Source organism: Misgurnus anguillicaudatus, chromosome 4 (assembly GCF_027580225.2).
Source record: "Misgurnus anguillicaudatus chromosome 4, ASM2758022v2, whole genome shotgun sequence".
Lineage (NCBI taxonomy): Eukaryota > Metazoa > Chordata > Actinopteri > Cypriniformes > Cobitidae > Misgurnus > Misgurnus anguillicaudatus.
Window position 1 is genome coordinate 15,420,248 of NC_073340.2, and position 21,799 is coordinate 15,442,046.

Sequence of the window (21,799 nt, forward strand, 5' to 3'; positions counted from 1 at the left end):
AAACGTGTGATTGGTTGGTTGGTTTAGAAAGCGAGTTGAACTTGAACGCGATGAGCTTGAATCGCATATGTTTGAATTGTGGGAATTGTAGGCAAAATTAAAGTTTTATTTTAAGATGTTATATTCTGATAGAAACATCGTTAACTTTAAAACAAACATGTTTAAATTCCTTTATGTATCATTTTTATTTTCCGGATGGTTTTGATTTTGATCATCAATGTGTTAATGGGTGTAATTTAATACTTAACAGGTCAAGTGACCCTCATGTTTCCTAGCAACAAGGTCTGTAAACAGTAGATATGGGCCCTAAATACTACTGAGACTAATCGTTTCTTATCCATCTTTACGGAATTTGTTTAGTGACTTTCTGTCTTTTAGTTAACATCAGAAACAACGCTATAAATATTCAATAGTCCTTCTTTTAATATTCCTTGAGTGTTTAGGAACATTATTTAGCATGTCAATCCGGAACCCTAAAAGCAGTATTCGGGATTAAAAGGATAACTGGAGTCTTATCTGGCAGCATGCCATCCAGGTCTCATACAAGGTGGGTTAATGTTCCATGTACTGTAGTTTACTTACAGTACTATGCTATTAATATAAATTTAATTATTGTTATATTTATTTTGATTATATTTTCCTAGCAGTTTTAAAAGGAAATACAATATGTCACACTACAGTAATCTATCATGCAATATATTTTATAACAAGCATTAATATGAATCAGAAATGAAATGGCGCAAGCTCATGATAATTTTAAGATAATGTATGACAAAAATAAAATGATAAAAATATTACTTGATCAATAAAACCCATATCCCAGCCAGCAAGCAATTCTGGCTAAAACAAGGCTACATATGAGCTGTCTGTGAAAGTCTAATAGACATCTACCATAGCCCAAGAACTGACGATACATATGCATTTAAAACAAATTACAGCAAACATTTGAACACCTGTTGACTTTGCTTACATGTTGGAATATCATACATTTCCAAGTTATTTTGGGAAAAATGGCATGTAACCAAATTCAAGGTTATTTAGGGTAGAAGTGGGTTACTCATAGCCGGACCAAATTGGGTCTATAGTTAGCCGCCATTTCAATGTCTAGGTTTTTGCTTGCTGGGATTTTTTGTTAACTTTAATCAGTTAATTGGTTTAAATAGGTTATATGTTTAGTATCTTTATTCATTTTAGGTTTATGCATTACACATCCAACATGTCACAGCAAGACTATAAAAGAGCTGTAAGTTAAAACCTTTACAAAATTTGCTTTATGATTTGGATTATGTATTCATGTCCCTTAAAATGTGCAGCACATGCTTATTGCTTATTTTCTATCATTGTAACAGATGCCAGCTCGTTCCCTACGCACACAGACCGGGCACACTAACCGCTGGCAGCTGACAGGTGCTGTGGGCTGTGACCTGTTGGGCCAGGCACAGGTGCAGCGGGCAGAAGAGTTTGCTATTCAGTTATCAGATAGGAAAATCAAATCAGGTGAGAGGTGTTATCACAATACACATACAGACTAATCACATGTCTCTAAAGTCTATAGAGTTTTTGATTATGGAACCTGGATTCCAATGTGTTGCAAATCATGGATGAAATAAATAAAATAAAATAATAATTCCATGTAATAAAAGTCACAACAGAGTAAAAAATAACACCTTGAAAAATATCATTTAGACACATAAAATTTCATTATCATTTAGTCCTTAATAAGAACATTTAAAGGGGCACTAAGCAAATCTGTGCGACTTCGCTTTTTGTTGATGTTCGAACTGTTTTCAAACAAATGGAGCGTAGCTAACTCCTCCCCCTCCCTTCCGTGCTTTCATGAACGCGCCCAACCCCCACGCCCAAATCCTTCCTGTCGTTTATTGGCTGGAACACTTTGTTATGTTTTGTGGTGCTAGGTTTTGCCACTGTGTTTTTATTTCCATTTGTGGAGCCTGGGCTGTCTACAGAGATTTCTTTTTTAAAGTTTTATAAGCGGTCAGGTAGCAAGCAGATAGTGAGGAGATGTTTGCTGTTTGTAAGAAAAAATGTTTTATGGTCTCTACAACACGTGAATTCGCTTAGAGCACCTTTAACAATATACAGTAGCCTACTGTGCAAAAGTCTTAGGCCACCATCACCAGCTTTGTTGTTTTAGCAAAGTTTTAATGTCCATCCATATTTATTTTTCACGCTTTTTCAGATACAAACAGAAAATACAGGAAATATGTACGCAAAATTAAAAACAAAACAATTTTCACAACTAAATGTCTTCTTCAGGCATCAGCCAGTATTTAGTGTGACCTCAACTGAGGTGGTTGTACTGTACATAGTGGATACCCTTCCCCCAGAAGTAAGCCATATTGGGTCGTACTATGCAATAAACAAAAATTATTATAAGAATAAAGGTTCATGAAAGGTACATCCACAGAAATGGTTTTTTAGGAACATTCTTTAGGAAACCAAAAACAGTTCTTCTATGGCACATCACTGAGAAAAAAGAAGCACTCTTCCCTCACAGCAAGAATCTCTCTAGTTTGATAGCTGACAGGGGGTCGTTCTGTGCAGAGGTTATATATTTTTCATACAGTATGTTACTGTGGGGTTCTTTAAGGTACTTATACTTATTTAATGTATTCCTCTATGTGTGTTAGCCCTGTGATGGATGGGCACCTGTCCGGGATGTTTCTCAGCCTTTGGCCCTATAATCTGTGTATTTGAACATCCTAAAACATACACTTATCGTCTTAAAAGTTATATTAATAAATTAAACTAATCTTAACTCACTTTTAAATAATTAAACTAAGCACACAGAACAAGGCATGGAATTTATCCACTAATGACACATTTCATATTGTCTAAAACGTGCGTTCATATTTGAATGCCTTGACCCATAAGCCACAGGGTGTATGCAGTATTTTTGCCAGAATCCTGGGTTGACCAAGTGATACAAATACCACTCTATGTCAATGCCGCCAAACCTGGTGTCACAAACCTGGCAAGATTTTAGAAATGGTACCTAGAGGGGTCTGGCACCAGAGGGGTTTAAGAGCTCTTGGCAGTCATGCACATGAACTCTCTTTACCCGGCAGAAAATAAAAAAGACTATGGCTTTTGATTCCAGTGCCAGATCTCTGTGGGTCATTTTGCATAAGAGTAATCAGAATATCGTGATGAAATGGTGATGCACGTGATGAGAGGCATCTGCTTATAATGAACGCTTGATGGAAATTATGGCTACACAGAAGCTGGAATCATCTTAAATGCTTCTCATAAAGATACTGTATGATTTTAGGAGGTTAAGTGCAATGAACTTAAAATTATCAGTACAGAAGTCACAAGGAATACCCATAAACCTTTGTGCCTAAAAATGTTTTTAATTATTTACGCTTGTTTAAAGAGTAACAACTGATGGGACATATAGACAATTGTTAATAAAATTTCTTTGAGTTTTACATTCTGTAGTATTATTGATACTGTTTCGTTGTAAATTAGTTATTTGTGAAGTCACCGTTCAGGTAATCAGCTTTTACTTTGGTATACATGGAGCCTGTTCAACACATATTTCTTTCCACTAATGAAGATGTGAGAACGATGTTGTGTGTTTTTCTGGAGAACTAAGTTAATTCATTGATTGACACACCATCAGTCCTGAATATATTTAATTTCATCTTGTTATTCAATGTTAATAACAATTTAAGTTCAGTCTTTATGAACATCAAGTGAGCTTAATTGTTTAAGTGCACTGTACAAAATTCAAGTTTGGTGACCTTTTAAGTTCAGTCTATATGACCACTAAGTTCAGTGAACTTAAATATAAAAGTTTTTGGGGGACTCATTACTCAATTGATTTGAGGGAATGAGTTTACTCAATCAAATGAGTTCAGTTATTAGGGTTTTCAGTGATTTCAATTAGTGCATTTTTATTTTAAAAACACCTACATTTTAAATTCTGCTTTATTATTTTTAACCCATTGCTGGGTAAATAATGGACAGAACACTTGTTGGCTGAGTTAACAACAACTGTCACAGTCCTGGTCTTTTATTTTGAAGTCGTGTATTCTGTCATCCATGTTTGTAGTCTTTTGTAGTTCTGTTTCTCGTTGGTCCTTGTCTGATTGTTCCCCAGGTGTTTATCTTATCTTGTTTTGTTTATAAATAAAAGCCCTCCTCTTAGCAACTTACAACTACCCAACATGTTTTCTGTCTATTTCCAACTGTCTTGTATGAGACATCCTGTGTCCCTTTTTTTTTTACTGCTATGCTGATGTAACCAGTAACTTATACAACAGGCTTTTTTGACTTCATGTGGCGCCTTCATTGTTTGGTGAAAACTGCCAAAACACAGTTATGTCTAAACACCTTGTAAAAGTGAATTTTGCATAATGTCCCTACTGAAAAATCCAGCTAAGACTAGCATAAGCTGGTGAGCAGGTTTTAGCTGGTCCCCAGCTTGGTTTTAGCTGGTTTTGCTGGTGTAGGAAGCTGGTCTACACTCTAAAAAATTTGCTGTAATTTTGCAGCTGGTTGCCAGTAACTTACTGTAGAAGATAAAGTAAAAAAATGTTTCATGTTCATTTAACTTTGAACAACATGTTGCCAGTAAATAACATAAATGTAAAATCTACAGTAAGTTACTGGCAGCTAGTTGCCAGTAATACCCATTAATACTGTAATTTCTACAGATATTTTTTTACAGTGTAGGTGTGTTTTGGTCACATTTTAAGCTGGTCTAGCTGGACTTAGCTGGTCATGCTGGAATACCAGCTGGCCCACCAGCATGACCAGCTTTGTCAGGCTGGGAGGACCAGCATAAACCACCTTAAACCAGCTAAAACCAGCTACCAGCTTATGCTGGTTTTAGCTGGATTTTTCAGTAGGGGTGTGTCCTTTAAAGACACTTAAATAGTTTGTAGTGCCATGAACATCGATAGCAGACTGTCTCTGATATAATAAATGAACATTTCAGAAGGTAACTGTGAACTCAGTGAACAACATGCTTTTACATAATATTTCCCAAAGTGTTGGCTTTAGGTCTTAGTTGTGTACTTTTTACTTTTTAATCATCCTAAATCAAGTCTTTGTAGCATTAATGCATTAGCAACCATCTGTCACAAAAGAAAGACATATGTTTGCTCAAAGCTTAAAATATCTGGACGGCTGTTTTTGAACACACACATCCACACAGATTTTCTCTCACCGTGTGTCTCTGTTGCAGCTGACCCCATGGCACTCCGCTGGCACGAGGATACCACTGGCTGCCCACAATCTCCTTTGCCACGACTGGTTCGCCCGCTGTCAGCCAGCCAACGCACCAGTCTCTGGTATGCCGCCAGGGGCAAGTGGACGTCCATGACAACTGTTTAGCATGAAAGTGAAAGGCTGGCAGGGAGAGAGGGAGACGGGTTATCTCACTCTGGGGATAGATCTATGGGATACCTGCCAGGCCACATGCTGTCATTAAGGAGAGGGCGGATAATACATTAGAGAATGACAACGTTCCATTTGGTGGGCCTTTGAACACAAAGACTACAAGGAGAACCACAGGACATTTATCACTGAGGCATTGTGAAATTAAAATGAGGGGACAAAATGTGTATGAATGTTTGTTTGTATGCATCCACAATCGAAAAGATGCAGCAATAATGTCTCTCTTTACCTTTACATATAGCAAAGAAGTCACATGGCCCTCAAAGCTTGGTATTCCAGAGAAAGAGTTTTACAGTCTCTCTCGCAGAGTGGTCTGCAAAGCTAAACCAGGTATTACTGAAACATTGATCACGCCATCTCTTTGTTAACTCAATGAGCCAAGCATTACTCTCATATATAGGATTATTGATTTTAACTGCTTTCTAATCTTATGGTGAGTATTAAACTTTTGTGTAAAACTCATCTTTTATGTTTGTGCTATAGACATTCAATTGTGCAGTTTGTTGATGACAGATGCTATTATGTAAGATATCAGCTTTTAGCTTGCTGCAAGATAAAACCCAATGGATTTATATAAAGACTGGAATATCTTAGAGACTTTGGGAGTGTGCCAGTAAGTACTGTACACACCTCCCCTTCCCACAATAACCTAAGAACTTCCTAGCATCCCCCCATCTAGTGTCATCCGTTTTACTCTCTATCATTTCTTAAGTGCCAGTTGTATAACAATGAAATAACCACTGCCATGCTTTCGAAAAAAAAATATAATAAAATAACTAAATAACATCTGTCTGCTCTGTGGTTGTTCATAGATGCAGTGTTAGAGTGCCTGGGGAGCAGATGGGAGTTACATTGCCCTTTCCTAAACAAATCAGACACATTATTCAAGCTGTATACCAACATCAAGAGGCATAGAGATGTTCAACTACAGGAGAGAGCAGGTATAGTGGCCATCCATATGCTGTATAGATAATATTTTACTAAACATATTTTTAACTATTGAAGGTATCCAGAGTTTTAGAGGTGATAAAGCTGTGTACCCTTAAATAATAATAATACATTTTATTTCTAATGCGCTTTTCTTAAATGCAAAGTGCTACAAGTCAGCACAAAAAACCTCCATAGAAGTTAAGACAAATCCCAGATACTAAAAATACAATACATATGTAGTGATTTCTACACGGGCACCAGTGGTGACAGGACACTAGAAGTGAGTTTCTGCCTAACTTGTAAAACCTGACTAGAGAGATATATATTCGCTACTAAAATGGCCCAAAAAAAAGAAACAACTTGTTTTAGCTTATTTTAATGCTTGTTTTGTCCAATTGTTAATCATTTTAAGTCATCTTGAGGCCCCCTTGGAAATCTTGCGAGGCCTCCATGTGGACCACGACCCCCTGGTTTGGAACCACTGATTTAAGATAACAAACTGTGTACGATCAGTAAGATAAGATTTAAACCACTCTAGCACTGTGCCAGAAATACCAAGCCAAGTCTCCAGTCTCTCAATCAATATAGAGCAACACACCGTATTAAAGGCTGCACTCAAATCTAACAAGACCAAGATATTAAACGCATCTGTGTCAGCAGAGACAAGAAGATCATTCATAACTCTGACCAAGGCAGTCTCTGTACTATGCCCTGACAGAAATCTGAATTGAAAAGGTTTTAATGGCTAGTTCAGGGACAAGTGAGAATGAAGTTCTGACACAAAAACCGTTGCCAAAAAAGAGAGATTAGATACGGACCAATAGTTTTAAAGGTTGGACGCATCACACCCAGGCTTGGTGTGATGGCAGCAACCTTGATGGTTTGGGGCACAAATCCAGTAGTAAGAGGACTTATAGATGACAAAAACTCTTTGAGAACATAAGTTGGAATATTAAAAGACAGCTTATGTGAGAAATACTCATATGTGATTTGTTGTGATTGTAGCGAGTGGTCAGGGCAGCAGATCTGGAAGTTCTCTGTGCAGGTACGACAGGGGTCTGGTTTGCAGTAGAGGAAATCTCTGTGGCCCATTGACTCTCCGGCTGGCTGTCAAAGATACCTCCATCACTAAAGAGGGTAAGCGCTAAAATATATATTTATCATATTGTCACTGGAAATTGTGTCATCCTGTCTTTCCTGTCACCTATCGACTTGCTGTCACATCTGTTTCTAGTATGTGATATTGATTTATAATAGAGCAGAGCATGACAGTTATGAAGCAAATTATTATGTAAGAAAAATTGCTCTCATCCAGCTCTGTCATTTGTCCTGCGGACGCTCTATGACCCCGAGGGACAGCCGGAGGAATGGGGAGAGGGTGTGATCTCTGCCGCAGCCTTACTGGGGATGTCCGATCTCTTCCACAAGTAAGTGTAAACATGTTGTTTGTTTTTTGCTTTATGAATATTAATAAATGATCTCACTGTATTTCCAAAACATGCAAACCTGCTGCAGTTATTGACTGTTTACACTAATTATGGTCATGTAAAGTCCACACCCTGGTCTCTAGGGTGGTTTGCGTTTACAGTCCCAGGCTCATTCATAACCGGAAAGACTGGGTGGAACTTGATGTAACCTTTGGCAGTGCAGCCAGTCACTGAAAAATATTTTTCACATAAGATAAACCATGTTCCACCCAACTGAGTTGCAACTACAACATGCATTGTATCATAGTTCTGCCTTGGTCATGGAAAAAGTTTCAAATTGTAATTCATTTCTAATGTTTTATGTAAAGCAAATTCTCTACATACAGGAACACTGACTTATTTAAATTTACATTTATAAATATATATAGTGATCTATTTGACCCTGTCTGTGAAACCGTGGCTAAATTTTCATAATTGAATGATGAAATTATGACATCAAAGTTTGATTTCACATTGATTTCAATATTTGACATGATCTTATTCTGTCAATATTAAAGATATCAAGGTTATATTTTCACAGACTGTTATTTACATTATGATTTTATGTAGAAAATCGTAAATATTCACAGTTATTACAGGCAGGGTCACACATATATCAAGTATTTAACCTATCTGAGTCTAAAGTAAACAGTATGTGATTAACATATGAATATGATTGACAGGTGTCTTAAAGAGATGACGATGAATATATCATCCTCGACCGTGTGTAGCTTTCATGAGGTGTCCTGTAAGGTAAATGGGAGGGGGGGTACTGAAAATGTAAAATATTTTGTAATGACATATCCTTTTAATGATCAGCAGGGGGAAACCTCAGCTCTTCACTTGGTGTGTGTAACATGTCTGTGATTTTTCAGTTTAAAGAAACAGGCCTGCAGAGATTGTGTGAGCATTGGCTGGAGCTGTTCTTAGTGACCGATCTCTCCTGTCACATTAATCTCAAAGACTTGCCCTTTGACCTCATGCTCAAGACCTTGCATAGTCCAAGGTATCATACTTTTTTATAACTGTCAAGTGTGTCTCATACATTTAAACATGATGATTATAGCACATCATAATCATACAGTAGTAGCATCATAATCTTGTTTGATTACCATGTTATGAACTTGGAGTCATCTTAAAGGTTTTTCACCCCCCCCCCCCCCCCCAAAAAATTATTCTGTCATTATTTCTCGCCCTCATTTTTGTCCTACCTGTATGAGTTTCTGGTAACACTTTACAATAAGGTTCATTAGTTAACATTAGTTAGCTACATTAGTTAACATGAACTAATAATGAACTGCACTTATACAGCATTTATTAATCTTTGTTAATGTTAATTTTAACAATTACTAATACTTTATTAAAATCTTGTTAACATTAGTTAATGCACTCTGAACTAACATGAACAAACAATTAAAGCTTAAATTTTTATTAACTAACATTAACAAAGATTAATAAATAATGTAACAAATGTATTGCTCGTGGTTTGTTCAAGTTAGTTAATACATTAACTAATGTTAACTAATGAACCTTATTGTAAAGTGTTACCGAGTTTCTTTGTTCTATTGAATACAAAGGAAGATATTTTTACCATAAAGTTTTAGAGCACTTGACTTGATTTAAGTAGTAATACAATTTCCTATTATGGAAGTCATTGATGCTCTATTGTACCAAGGAGGATTAGGGCCAAGCTAAAATAAAAAATAAAACCATCTCGAGATTATTGTCATTAAAATGTGAGAATAAAGTCATTATATAATGAGAAAAAAGTCAGAATAAATATAATTTTGAAAATAAAGTCGTTATTTAACGAGAATAAAGTCGTAAAATTTTGAGAATGAAGTCAATATATTCAGTTTAGGCTTATTCTTTACGTTGTTTACTGCATTCAGACAGTGATATAAATACACTAAATTCACTACACACTATAATATATTATTAATAAACATGTACGGTCAAGCAGAAAAGCCCAGAATGTGCTCGTTTTCATTGAAGGAAACAAACGTGCCCTTTAGTGGTTTGTGTTCTTATTCTGGGATCTTCTGCTTGTACACAGAATGTTTTTATTAATAAAATGTTTGCTGAATATAGTGTTTTAATATTACTGTGTAGATGCATTAAGCCACATTCAATGTTGTCTTTTAGGGTTTTATAAGGGTCTGCACTTAACATAAAGCTTGCTTTCATGAGAACACGCCTAAAGTGAAACGTAGCCTACTCGTTGCATTTATCTCAATTGTCAGTTCACAAAGCCGCAGACTCTTTCATTCCTCCCTCGGCCATACGATTAATATCCCCCATCACGTGCCCTTTCATTTAGGTGCACCTTCATGTGCTTTACTCTACCCAATTAACAAAACCCTTTATTCATCACTATATTTTGTTTATTGCATGCTTGTTTTATTAAGGTGTGCACTGAATTTTGTTCATTCACATAATCTCCCCCCATAATGCCTTTTATATGAGGGAGATTCCTTAAAATGCTTTTCTGAGTGCATCTCCCTCATATATATGTATATATATATATATATATATATATATATATATATATATATATTTTATAAGACGTATGTAATTTGGTATCTGCTTTGCAGATCTGCTTGTTCATATCACTCCAAACACATTAATGTAAAAATATGACATTATTATCAAAATATTACAACTTTTATTCAGACTTTTTTCTCGTTAAATAATGACTTTATTCTTGCATTTTAATGACTTTAATCTCAAAATGGTATTATTTTTTTATTTTAGCTTGGCCCTAATCCTCCTTGGTACCATTGCTTGATTACAAACTTTCCTGAAAATATCTTTCTTTTGTGTTTAGCAGGACAAAGAAATGTATAGAGGTTTGAAACTTTGGGGTGAGCAAATGATGACAGAATTTATATATTTGAGGGAACTATGCAATTAGAGGTCTTCACTGGTCCACTTAGATCCGAGGTCCGACCCGAGCATGTTCGAATCTAAATGTTTCACGTGTCGGGTATAACTGTCATTTATGGTGAAATGTGTTGGATACAAATGCAGGTTTATTAAAGGAAGTCCACATACAAGCAAACGTACACAGCAAAGATAATCCAAATCAGTAGTCCATATCATTGCTTACGTGAGTCCTTTTCCAACCCCTCCTTGTTTACCAAAAGCACTTGCGACATTGTGTGGCTGGCGGTAGGTTTATATTTGTTGAGCCAGACCAATTGTCAATCAATTTTGAATGCACATTTTAGGGGTTACCTTGGTGTTGTCATCAGATAACAAATGAAAATGGAGTTTCTTCCTTTCTGACTGATGCGTGCGAGGCTGCAGACTGCACACACGATGGTGCCGTTTACATTCAGGTCCAGTCGGGTTAAAAAAGATTGCCACTGTGTCGGGTCGGACTCGGGTCTAATTTTCTTGGGTTTGTCTCGGGTCGAGTCTTTCTTTTAAAAAAAAGATTTATGCACGTCTGGGCATTTTGGGTCGGGTATGTCTTTGGACATGTTAACCATATCAAAATGAGTTATTACGTTAAAATGCATTCTGCATATGATCGATGTCGTGCATCGACTAAGTTCCCTAAGCACTTTGTTGTACTTGAAATTACCTTCTGCAGCCATAATGACTATTAAAACACATGAAAATGAACAGATGGGTAAATCAACAGGAAACAAGGCAACTTTGTCTTTTTTTGTGTGCAGATTGTTTACACTTAGTGAGTATGATCTCTCGAGGACAGTACTGCATTGGCTGTACCTGCAGTTAAACCCACTCAGACAAACCTTACCTGCACACAGCACCGTCATCAACTTCTTCTCCAGGTAGATATTAACTACATATACACAGTTATAGTGTAAGCATTCAAAATCAACATTTAACCACAGACCCTATGTAGCACAGAGCAGATGGCACATTAGTATATTTTCAAACATAGTGGATTTCAGTACGTGTTGAGGACATTACAGTAATTAAGTTACATGTGCCAAGTCTATTAGAAATAACCTTGATGCTGCTTTGCTGATTTTGTGCACATACTGAATGTAGCGTTATTTACGTCTCTCCGTAATGTGTTCCTCTTGTTCAGGGAAACAGGTGTTTTCTTGGAACAGCCTCATGGACAAAAATACATCACAATCTTTCAAGCTCTTCGACTCCATGGCATAACTGAATGTATGTGATGTTTTCTTCAAGCAATATCTTAAGGCAAACACTACTAACTAATCTAGGAATACTAGAAATACTCCACTTTCATAAAAAAATCCCAATAATTTACTCACCCCCATGTCATCTAAGATGTTTATGTCTTTCTTTATTTAGTCGGAAGAAATAAAATTTTCTTACATTCCAGGATTTTTTCCATATAGTGGACTACAGTGGAACAGTTTACTGTTTAATGCAGTTTAAAATTACAGTTTTAGCAAAACAATCGTCATTTTCGCAAAAAAAGTATTTTTAAACCACAACTTCTTGTCTTGCACTAGTCTTGTGATGTGTGATCATACGTATTACTGGAATGATCCTGAAATGTTTTCCTAAAAGAAACTTTTTTCTCAACTGAAAAAGACAGACATATATTGGATGAAATGGGGGTGACGGTACATTCACAGGGGGGCGTAAGCATTGACGCTTCCTATTCACTTTTTTAATGGGTGACGTCATGCGTTGCTGAACTGAATTGTGGATCCGTCGGCGCCGCGTCACTGCCGTTGCTCACGGCAGAAGTTGAACATTTCTCAACTTTTTAAGCGGCAACGTGTGCGTCACCCAATCAGATTGCCATTGCAAATAACCTAGGCAGAGCCAGCCAATTACATTTATGGAAGACCGGAGCATGTGTTACGGCCACTGTGATTGGCTGTTGGCCACGCTTCAGACAAGCCTTCTGTCAAGCGTTAACGCATTCGCCTCGAATGTACCGCATTTTTGTGTGAATGTACCGTGAGTAAATTATCAGATTTTTTATGAAAGTGGAATATTCATTTAAGCCACCTAATTAATATTCATGAGTCGGTGTTATAAGGTTTATGACATTTTAGATCTTTTTAGATCTCCCTTACATTACTATTAAAACCATTCATCTTAGATTTTCTTAAAATCTCCTCTCTAGTTTGCATGAACCTTTTTGCTTAACTAAAGGCAGATTGTTTTGCAAAATGTTTTTTTTTCCTTTTCACTGTCCTGACATTATAGACTTTCAAAAAATTTGTAAAAAAAATGCTCTATGGGGCTGATCACACCAAAAGCATTTATGGCAGTTGCAGGCGCCTTTTTTGAATGATATTCTATGGGTAGTGAGTGTATGCGCGATGTTTATGCGCGCCACGGACAAAATTCGGGGTGTAAAATCCCAGCAAACAAAGCCAAGGTACACTGATAATTGGTTTACAGGTTTTGAAACACCTGCTATTGTGTAACTTCTCCTGTGACTCAAATAAAAAAAAACATGATTTTTGAATAATATGTTCTTCTGGCATTACAAAAAAATCCTCTGCCTTGTACTGTCTCTGCCAAGCCTCCTCTTATCAGCTACAATTGCAGCCATTTCAAGCACAAAGACATGCTTTTATCTGTGTTAAATATGGGCAAACACCAGTCATATCGTGCAAATCTTAGTAAATTGCATTGCATGAATCTTTTAAATATTCTCCTCCCATAAATTTTGCGTCTGAAAAGGAAACTCCTAGACATGCATATGCAATAAGGTCAGTCGCAAAAATAACTAGATTTTCAGTGCTAATTACACACTGCGCATATTTAGTAAATCCCGACAGTTATTATTTAAAGAGCACCTATTTCATTGCTAGAAAAACAATGCTATTTTGTGTATTTGGTATAATACAATGTGTTTGCGTGGTTTATGTAGCTTCAGAAACACATGGATTTGAAAAGCTCTGTGTCCCTGATTGTCCAGCTAATCTGCACGTTGGGATTAGCCTGAATACCTCTGACGTCAGCAGGAAATGTGACGCCCCTTATCATGTTTGAAAGATTTGGTTGAGTTAACTTACAGGCTGTGAGTCCGAAACGGAAGGAATTATGATAATGTCGGTCTTGTCTAAATCACCAATACCAGGAAGTAAACTGTTGCCTACAATCCGTGTGTTTGTTGTAGTACAAGAGAAGAGATTTACATTGGAGATAACTTGCGTCGGTACTTTGGGGTTTATACCTTTTGCATTGCATATCCTAAACGTGTACTTATACACACTTACACACCAAAGGAAATGTATGAAATCATGAATCGGATATTAGGTGCTTTTTAACGACAAAATGATGGTGAAGCTGTTAGTAAATCTGGCCCAAAGTGTCCCAAGTAGGACCTTTTTAACGGGTACTGCTCCAGTGACAGCTATGTGTATGTGTACTACCTGTAACCTCACCTTATAGCCGAGCTCATAACATTGTCACACTGTGTGTGATTATAACCCACATCTGTGTTGTATTATGGTCCACCTTCACCCAAAAGACAAAGTATCAGCTATTTAGAACAAACATTATGTGTATGTGTATACAACAATAATGTCTAATGATCCATGCTCACTGTCTTTCCTCGTCTTTTGAACCGAAACATATTTATTTTCCACAAGGTATTTGTTCCAGAGGTCATTTTATTGATAGCCAGAATGATACACAAGCGTAAACCTGAAGTTATCTTATGCGGCAACGTGTGTGCGTCTGATGGAACAGTCTATATAAAATAGTTCAACAATCGGAAGAAAACAAGCAGCGTTTACCATCCACTCTTGTTTGTGCATTTGAACAGAGTGTGTATAAAGGAAAGTAAATGTGTATATTAACGTGTTCTGTAGCTGTCCGAGCTGTTGTGCTGATCGTGTGTGTTCATGTCACAGGGCATCATCTACAGGAGCTGCACAACATCAGAGTGTTTCCTGAAGCCTGTTTACTGCATATTATGTCCAATCATTACCACACTGTAAGCATCTCCATAAACACATTTTAGATGTACCTTAGAGACATTCATACTTCATAAGCTGCTTGTGATTAGACTAAATATAAAAAAAAGTGTAATTTGTCCCAGGTTTAATATCAGTTAAAGGAACAGTATGTAGGATTGTGGCCAAAACTGGTATTGCAATCACAAAACTTGTGGCTAAAACTGGTACTGCAATCACACAGCTAGTGGCCAATACACTACATGACAACATAAACATTAGTTGAGGGCTGCAACTCCACTTTTTAAATGACAATATTATGGCCAGACCACTGTTGTGAGTGATATAAGTATTTGAACTGAAAATTATTTCTTAATGTCTAGTGACATATCGGGGCCATTTTATGATTAATTGATATAAATTTATTACATACTGTTCCTTTAAGGAAAATAATGAAAATAATCATTTAAATGTGTACATATTATTATTATTATTTAATTTTTTTGGTAAAGGAATTTGTTCATTATTATAGCTTAATATTACTTTTATTATAGCATAATATATGTGTTATTAACTCTAAAATGCTCTTGTAATTTAGGCAAATTAACTTGCAAGTGGAATTTAACTCAAAGTGAAAAATCTGTGTGATGTTTCTGTAGCTTTACAGCGGGGGTGACATGGCCATAACTGACTTCTCCAAACAAGCAGTCCGGTTTGGAATGTTGGTTGATAAGGTGTGGTATACTTTGTGACACTTTTACACTGATCTTAAAGCTGTTTGTAATGGCTCAGTTCTTCAATAGGTTAAACTCCATGGTGCTTTTCTGTCCCCTTAAAGGGTACCCCCTCCCCATATTTGTATGGCTTAAAAGAGTTACACTAAGATTGGGTATATAGACCTTTTGCGTGTTTGCAAACAGAGATGACTTTTTTTGTGGGCGGAGCCCAACTGGTGGCATAAAGTGACAGCTCTGCAGTAGTGGTGTGAAGTGTTTTAGCATTTAACTGTGATTGTTATGGGTCCGGTGTTCTGTCGAAGTCTGTTTCCTTAAGTGTAATGTTTCTTATAACGTTTTCACTACGTTACGTTTATTTTTAAAATAAATTAAAAGTTTAAATGGCTTGGCTACTGATATATGTGCATGTATGTAATGTATATGTATTGTTCTTTATTGGTAAATCAATTATTTTTACAGTATGAAATTGAATCACTAAAGTACATATAAAAGCAATACTATCATGTATTCTATATAATAACATTTATTAAATATTTCATAATTTTCCTGTTTTCTATTATTTCTTCCTTATATTTATAGCATACATGTTTGTTCTAAAACTATTATAAAACTTTTATGTTTACATACAATTTTTTTGTATAGGACTGTTTATATATTAATAACACTATTAATAATAGCGCTGAGTGCCGACAGTTGAAAAATATTCAACTTTGGGTGAAAAGCTCTGCTCGTCAATGTCAGGTCTCACATGGCCGTCCAATCACAGTGGAGGAGGGGCGGGACATTACCACAGCAACCAACCGGCTCACAGCTGAAGTATCACAGCTACCAAAGAAAGCTGGCTTCAGCATCCTCCTTTAGCCGCGTTTAAAAGTTTTGGTGTGCACAACTAACTCTAGCTAAGTATCGGCACTATGGCTGTTTCTCAATTCCAAGAACGCAAAGAACGGACTTCACTTGCGTTTTTGTGGAGATCGTTTTTGCTAGGGGACGAACTCAAAAGGTCGCGAGAACACAGAAAGCACTTGTGAGAATTGAGATGTGTGTGAACTTCCTGTTGATCACCTGATTTCCCCAGATTCAACATCGCAACATTCATAAAGTGACAAACATACCATTATCTGCATAATATATACATTATTTTATTTTTTTATTATGTCATTTTATGATGGCAAATACGTAAATATTTCAGATACCTTGTCAGGAAGGCGTGCGTTGTGCGTAACACTTCCTTCCTCCACCATTGTTTTGCCGGAATGACTTCTGGGCCGTTAAGCATTCGATGCATCCTCGATATCAAGAACACATCCAGGTATTTTCATGCGTCCTCTGTACTTGTGTTCTTGAGAATTGAAATTGAACTTCGACAGCTAATAATGACGTAGAGCGAGAACACAATGACACAAACAGCCATTATGTTTGAGTCTCAAAGCTATAGCGTGTCATTGTTTGTTGTGTTGTGTAGTGACGGGTGTGTTCATTTAAGCCAGAGATGCACAGATGCATTTAGAGCACGCAGTGTGATCGCAAATCACGCCGGAGTGCGGTTCAAACGTTAATTGCGCGACCATTTACCTTCATCTGCCTTTGGAAAAACCTTCTGATGCACGCAGCAGGGTTACGTGAATGTGTGAGGAGCACACATGACAGGATAACTAACCAATATGATCGGCATGAGAGAGGGCTGTGTGTCATCGCTCACCAAACAACTCAGATAAAAAAAACACACTAATTCTGATGTAAACACGTTGTTTATGTTGGTTATTTTGGTAATGTTATTCACTTTGTACTGCCGAGTTTTCTCACTGGTGAATGAGACATGAGATGTGGACGTCTGATCTGTGCGTGTTCATGTGTTTTGAAAAAGGGGTGACTTTGGATGGCGATTTGAAAAGGAGGGTGGGATCGTGATTTCATTGCTAGTCGGCTATCGTTAGCATTTTTCAAAATGTGATACCCTACCTTTTAACATTACGATGGGCTTCAGTGTTAAGAGAACGCTTCACTTCCTGTTTTCTTCAAAACAATCGCATCCTAATGACAAAAAAGCGCTCGGGCTCAGAACGCTCAAGTACAGTGTGTATGCGTGCTTCTGGGGGAGTAGGGAGGGGGGACAATTGAGGATTATCACGCTGATACGTAGTACTTCCGCTTTCAGCGATCTTTGTGCATCGTAATGCCAGTTCTGCTGGTCCAGACTGAACAGAAAAGTTGTTGAGAAAGGTACATAAAAGAACGATGGTATTGTAGAAATGTAGTAAAGTAAAAATACAGATAATTTGTTGAAAAATGTAAGTCAAAAATATGCACTATAGATTCTGCTTAAGTAAAGTACAAATACCTGGAAAATGTACTAAAATACAGTAACAAAGTATTTGTACATCGCTAACTTACATTGCACCACTGCCTAACAGGATGTTAGCTACCTAACTGCGTCGGAAGTGGACATCCACAAAGTTGACAAGTCCCGCCCACGAAACCCGGAAGCGTGATAATCCCCTGTTGTGTTGGGGCACGGTTTGGTTAGGTTTGCCCTAATGTGAGTGCGCCCTAGTCTAAACCCTGTCTGGGAAATTGCCCCTAAGTGTTAAAAGCAAGCATTGGTGCCCCCTAGTGTTTTTTCTGCTACAACAGCTAATAGACTAACAGAAATATTTTTTTGTTAAAGGTATAGCGGAGGATTTTCTCGAATTTTAGAAAAGAACCACCTTTTCCACTTTTTTAAAAAATGCAATTGCGCAACACTCCTGATTGACAACTAGGAGGACCAATAGTCTTGATGATCCACCCGGAAAAAGAAAATCCTCCGCAATACATTTAATATCAAGATCAAAACAGCTCTTGGTGAGAAATTTTTAGGCTGAAACATATATTTATTTTGTTTGTTTTTATAAAAGAAAATTATAATATTCTTTCATAGCAAAAAAACATAAACTACTAAAATAATTTTTTTTAAGTGAAATCATTTCATAACAATAATCTAAAGCTAAGGATCTTCTTTCAAATGAGATTAACCTATAGGTCTGTATTTCAAAGAATTCATGATTTATAACCATTTTAGTTCTAACAGTGCATTTTCTTTAATAACTGTGCTATCTATTTGAATGTTTTTAAAGCGATGTCTGTGTGTTTATGTGTTTTCCACTGTTACCCTTTAGGAAGAAGAGTGCTGTACTCAAACCATCAGCCTCTACGGCTTTTATTTTCTACTCAAAGCTGTTAACATGAGCAAATCAGATACATACAGCTTCTCCATTGAGGTTAGAGCCTTTAAAGCTTCATTTATTTCCCAATGTCTCCACCAGATACCCGTTGGGTTAGAATAAATGTAAAGGGCTAGTTCACTCATATCTATAACTGTTTCAATTCAAACTCGTGATGTTATTTCCTCTTGGGAGCACAAAAGGTGAATCTTTAAGAATATCCAGGAACATTGTCAGAACAAAATCATCCATGGCTGTCACTGGGGCAGTACCTTTAAAACTAATGTGTACCATTAACAAACAGAGACTAGAAGTTAAATTCCATACAGACCCTTAACCGCACCAAGCGCGTGCTCTGATAAAACCGTTTTATTGCAAAAGTAAAAAACTGACCTGGACAGTGAAAATCTATTGTTGGTCCAATTGAAAAAATATTTTATATTTATGTGTGAGCATTTGAGGTTGATGAAATGTTGACATAATTTTGTGTGAACTGTTCCTTTAAAACATCAGTATGGTAAATTGCACTTTACTTTCTGTCCTTCTATTCTTCTCTTCAAACTCTCTCTTTCTCTCTCTGTTTGTAGAGATTGAGACACTGGGACACCGCTGTGTCACAGTCTTCTATAGCAACTCGTCCATTCTGTATGAGGTCTGATAGATCAGTGTGTTACCAAATCACAGTGCAAACCTACATTCACAGTGAGTTTCAGGAGCACAGCAGTGGAGCTGTCAATCAAGAGTTTGGCTTATTTAAACATCGCTGCAGGAGCAAGGTAATAACATACACATCGATTTCAATGATGAGACAGTCACACTTTATGACAGAATGACTCTTGGTACAAAAGCTACTTTTTAAGTTCTAATTTGTTTGATCCTTTCTTGAACAGCCATTTTACATTGAAGGACTTTCTCCACCTATTCTGGTGACCTTTGCTCTGGCATTTCCATGAAGCCTCAACAGTTAAATAAAACTGACATGAATCCATTATAAGGGTGTGGTGTATTGACTATTGTTAAAATGCTTTTATTGTTATTATGATGAACTAAATATGGGGGACGGTTGACGGCTAGTGTTTTAATAATGCAATTAGGGTCACTGAATTATAGACGGGTAATGCACATGCTTGATACAGTATGTTTGATTAAATGCAGTATGTATGACACAAATGCTTAGGATGCATTATACAGTTGAGTAAACTGCACGATTTGCTGCTGTATAGGTACTGTATATTCTAAATATGCTCAAAATGCTTTTAAAATCATTAACAATATTTCAGTCAGGTGGCCCTGAACTTTTTAAGCAGGGGTATATATTTATGTATAACTTTCCTAAAATTTAGACTTAGAAACAATAAATATTTTCAGTGGACCTGAGTCAAATTTTAAAATAAAGATAAATTTTAGTAAAGATAAATTAGCCAATGAGTTGATGTTTTTCAGTTTCAAGAAAGACACAGTATTAGAATATTGCCTGTTGCTGAGGGTTGTTCCAGAATAAGGAAATAGGCAATGCAGAATTGATAAGTATGACTACTGTATGTTTGGAGTGAAATATTAGAGTAATAGAAACTGCCTACTTTTTATACTATGTGAAAGTACACTCAATATGTAAATTTTATGCTTTAACACATTATGTGTAATTTTAACACATAATGGGCTCTATCATGCACCCGGGGCAATGCGCGACGCAAATGTCTTTTGCTAGTTTCCACGCCTGCGCATTATCAGTTTCACATTTAGCGCCACGTTGTTTAAAAAGCAAATGCATTTGCGCCCATAGGTGTTCTGGTCTGAAAATGATGTGTGTTCGGGCGCATTGTTGGCGCATTGCTATTTTGTTGAGGCAACTAAAATAGACTACGCCATTGACTAACTAAAACCTGGTCTAAAGTCAATGTCGCAATATTGTTTTTGTTATCTAAAGAGTGCGTTAGTATTATGCACCTATAAACGGGACGACAACGCGAGTTTGCTTATCATACACATGGATGCGCAGCAGCACAAAAAGGCTTTTAAATATGAAAAATTAAAGGATTAAAATATGAGCAGTGTTGTGGAAAGTTACTTTTAAAAGTAATGCATTACAATATTAAGTTACTCCCCAAAAAAGTAACTAATTGCGTTATTTAGTTACTTTTCATGGAAAGTAATACTTACGTTACTATTAAGTTACTTTTGCGTTACTTTTTCTTACTTACCTGAGGCTTGACCTCTTTCAGGCCTTGCAGGTGTTTTTTATGAAGTTCTGCATTCAGAAATTGCATATTTCCATCATAAAATGTCAAGCTCTGGCCTGCCATCTTATGAGTCTATTGCATGTTATGCCAAAAACACACCCATTACTCATTAGGAGAATAGGAACAACCCTTTTAGGCTAAACTATTTTTCCCGTCGTTAAATTAGCAAAAGTGGAATCAGACATGCCCGTTTAGACCGTGCGCTGTGTGCTTTAGCCAATGTGCTTAGATCGCTAAAATAGGGCCCAATGTGTCATTTTGTGTTGATTTTGTGTTAAAATAAAACACAAGTTGTGTTAAAAGTAACACAAAATATGTTGTTTCAATAATAATACAGATGTGTGGATTCTGGGAACGCATTTAGTGTGTTGTCCCTAAACTAACAGTGGAGTGTTGTTTTTAACACATCTGTTCTAAGAGTGTATACATAATATGCAATGCAAAAAAAAATTCCAACAGTAAAATTCAATTTAAATGTATTTGTGTAGCACTTTTCACAGTGCATATTTACAGAATTTGATTTACAGAAAATACATTCATGCTGTTTCTGCATTGTGTAACTCTAATAAAGAATTTTCTTCACAGAATGGAGTAGTAGTGGTGTGTTTATTGCTGAACTTACTGTAAACAGCTCTTTCTCTTTCTGAATAGAGACAATAACAGGAATTATTAGACACATTTCACATCAGAAACATCTTGTCTGGTCACACCTGTAAAACGCTGATCACAAAGTGAATTTATGAACAAGTGTCTACTATCACAGCTGTCATTGTGGGCGAATCATCAGATAAAAACAGCTTCATTCTTTGTACCTTTTAGTTTTTTCACAATGTCTCCACCAGATGGCACTTTGAGTTAGAATAAATTCAAAGGGCTAGTTCACCCAAAACATCACTCACCATCACATCCTTGCAGTCCAAA

At 36.6% G+C, this 21,799-nt stretch overlaps 1 protein-coding gene across 3 annotated transcripts; it reads left to right on the top strand.

The window, feature by feature from the left end:
• Nucleotides 1-66: 66 nt before the first annotated feature.
• btbd16 (BTB (POZ) domain containing 16) lies at nucleotides 67-19,632 on the top strand. Of its 3 annotated transcripts, none has more exons than XM_055175623.2 (18): nucleotides 67-87; nucleotides 437-547; nucleotides 1,195-1,243; nucleotides 1,350-1,497; nucleotides 5,216-5,321; nucleotides 5,669-5,757; nucleotides 6,240-6,368; nucleotides 7,363-7,494; nucleotides 7,673-7,784; nucleotides 8,507-8,576; nucleotides 8,699-8,829; nucleotides 11,507-11,626; nucleotides 11,890-11,975; nucleotides 14,657-14,739; nucleotides 15,358-15,432; nucleotides 18,594-18,695; nucleotides 19,226-19,414; nucleotides 19,529-19,632. In XM_055175623.2, the coding sequence occupies exons 2-18, from the start codon at nucleotides 525-527 to the stop codon at nucleotides 19,589-19,591; spliced, it is 1,707 nt and encodes a 568-aa protein (XP_055031598.2). In that variant the 5' UTR covers nucleotides 67-87; nucleotides 437-524; the 3' UTR covers nucleotides 19,592-19,632. The 3 variants fall into 3 exon arrangements, with proteins under 3 accessions (XP_055031598.2, XP_055031597.2, XP_055031600.2); XM_055175622.2 differs by lacking the exon at nucleotides 67-87 and adding an exon at nucleotides 97-282 and having other exon boundaries at nucleotides 444-547; XM_055175625.2 differs by lacking the exons at nucleotides 67-87; nucleotides 1,195-1,243 and having other exon boundaries at nucleotides 289-547.
• Nucleotides 19,633-21,799: the final 2,167 nt, after the last annotated feature.